The sequence below is a fragment of the Cryptomeria japonica genome, chromosome 1 (assembly GCF_030272615.1).
Source record: "Cryptomeria japonica chromosome 1, Sugi_1.0, whole genome shotgun sequence".
Lineage (NCBI taxonomy): Eukaryota > Viridiplantae > Streptophyta > Pinopsida > Cupressales > Cupressaceae > Cryptomeria > Cryptomeria japonica.
In genome coordinates this window covers 76,364,177-76,366,937 of record NC_081405.1, presented here as the reverse complement: position 1 = coordinate 76,366,937, position 2,761 = coordinate 76,364,177, and the positions used below count along the sequence as shown (strand labels likewise).

Below are 2,761 nucleotides of genomic sequence, written 5' to 3'. Positions count from 1 at the left end.
TCTTGCCTAGTACCGGTAATAAGGTATCCATATGTTCCTTATTTTTCTTGATTGTCTCCTGAAAGAATTTTTCCTTCTCTTTATTCATTTTCTCTCTGAATGTCTCCTCATTGATTTTATCAATTGTCAGTAGGTTGTTATTTATGTACTTAGATAATGTATCTAATTGGCTCAACAAATCTTTATTCTCTATATTACACTTAAGTGATATCATCTTCAAAATTGGTAACCTTATATGCTAGTGCATTACAGTTTTTTATTTTCTTGATAGAATCTAGTAATACCTCTATCACATTGGTTGGTCTGAATTCAGTTATAGAGGTTCCGGATGACTATCCAAATACCTTCACAATTTGTAATCCGTCAGTGGTAGTAATAGCTTTACTTTCCTCTTTCTCCGGAGGGTCAGCTTGTGTCCGTATTTCTACTACCAAAGGTTTAGGTTTATCAGATGTAGCCGGTGGCACTATTTGTGTATGTACCTATGAATCCTATTGCTCTACCTATTTCTCTGTGTGTGTCTCTGCTAGTTTCTCTAATGGTGCCTCAGTACTGTCTACTGGCAGTGACTCAGTAGGTTTTTCAGTCTCATTAGATGTCGGTTGCTCAGTAGATACATCAATATGTATACCTATGGTATCTGCCTTTCTTGTATCCGTTGTCTGTTCAGTTTGTTGCTCACTCCTTTCAATGTCTTCAACTATATCTTCAACATTTGTTTCAACGATTGTGTCTTCTACCAATGGCTCAGTTGCCACATCGCTTTTCTCACTTGATTCCTTATCAAACGCAATGTTTACTTCCTGTGTGTAGATATTCATTATGTACAACACTTCAGAATCAAGATTTGTATCTTCATGTGTTGTCTCCATACCCTCTATTTCCATTTGAGTATCAGAGGAAGGTGGGGTAAGTTATCTGTCACCTTTATGCCTGGAGGTCCACCTACCTTGCCTTTCCCCTTATCCTTGTCCTTTTCTTTTTGATAGACTTTAAAAGTCTTTGGTCTCTTAAGCTCTTCTTGTTTCTCTTTTTCAACAAAGAATATATCCCACTTGTCTGCAATTTCTTTTGATATTTCATTTACTCTTCCTTCCATTAGTGCTACATGTCGGTGACCGGTTGAGAATACTATCTAGTTAGCCTCACTGATTAACTCATCAATCTCTTGAGTTGAGTTCACTGGGTGAACTGCAAGTAATTTTTCTACTTTGATCTTTTTATCTAATTCCACAATTGCTACCCTTCTAGCTTCTAATCTTCTGTACAAGTCATTGGGTATATCATCAACAACTTCCATCAAAAATTTCTTATAAATATCAAGATGTAAAATAACACTATTTTCTATACTTTCTTTTTCATCATCTGATAGTGTGTTATACAACTTGCTGATGTTAGCCAATTTCCCATCTTCAATTATTTCACTCAAAATTTTGTCAAGTGGAGGAATAACATGTTTTTGTTTCCTCTTATTTGGTGCCAACATCCTTGCCGGAGGCCTAACTGCCTGTTGTTTCTGTCTTGTTCTTTTTGGTGTAGGAGCAGGTGCCGGTGAGGGTCTTCTTTTTCTTTCTACCCTTTTGAATTCTACTGGTATCTCACTGTCAGTGGAGGTAGCAACCGGTGAAAGACATGTTTCTGGTTGTAGTCCTTCTAAGTCACTCTCCTTAATACCAATTTTATTTAATACATCCTCTTTGATAGCTTTAGTCTGCCTTGTTCCTTTTATAACTATCTGCTCAGTTTTCTTTATTCTTTTCTGAGATTGAATACCGCTTTCAATTGTTTCAACATTGCCAAATACTTTTTCTGTCGGTTCTTTAGGGGATTCTAAGATGGCTTTTGCATAAGTTTCAATTAAATACAAAATACAATATACCAAATCTTGTCGGCCAGGGTGCCGGTGAACATCTTTTCACTGCCAGTGAACTGTATGCCGATGTAGAGTCTGCCAGTGCCATAGGATTGTAAGGTTGCCATCAATGACAATACCTTCAATCACCTACAATTTATCATTGGAGTGTGCGTTTCCTAATAATCTCGAGACATTTCAAACTCATTTTTCATTTCATTTGCAAAGTCATTGCTCATGTCATCATTTCCTCCAAATATGATATTATCTACAAACACTTCACTAACCAGTATCTTATCTCCTTCATATTTGAGATATATGTTGTTGTCCTCGCTGGTTCTCTGAAATCCTATCTTCATTAGGTGTGAATGAATCCTTTCATACCATGCTCTCAATGCTTGCTTTAGCCCATATAATGCCTTATGCAACATCAGTCAGAGCATAACCATCTGGCTGCTCAATATATACTTCTTCTTCCAGTATTCCATTCAAAAATGTTGACTTTACATCCATCTAGTATACTTTGAATCCCTTGTGTGCTGCAAATACAAGTAAAGTTCTGACACCTTCCAGTCTAGCCACTGGTGCAAAAGTATTACCATAATCCTCTCCTTCTTCTTGTGTATACCTTTGCAAACCAATCTAGCTTTGTTGCGAACTACAACACCATCTTCATTCAGCCTATTCCTGAAAACCTACTTAGTACCTATTACATTTTTAATTATCGGTCCGAGTACTAGAGTCCAAGTGTTGTTCTTCTCAATTTGTTCAAGCTTCTAATTCATAGCTTTAACCCAATGATCATCTCCAAATGCTTCCTTAGCAATTCTAGGCTCAATAGTGCAGATCATGCAAGAATTCTCTTTGATTCTTCTTTTGGTCAATACTCCAGCATCCTTATCTCCAATA

The 2,761-nt window shown here is 36.8% G+C and overlaps 1 protein-coding gene across 1 annotated transcript; it reads right to left on the bottom strand.

The window, feature by feature from the left end:
• Positions 1–503: 503 nt before the first annotated feature.
• On the bottom strand, positions 504–887 carry LOC131856465 (uncharacterized). Its single transcript, XM_059208258.1, has one exon. The coding sequence runs from the start codon at positions 885–887 to the stop codon at positions 504–506; it is 384 nt and encodes a 127-aa protein (XP_059064241.1).
• Positions 888–2,761: the final 1,874 nt, after the last annotated feature.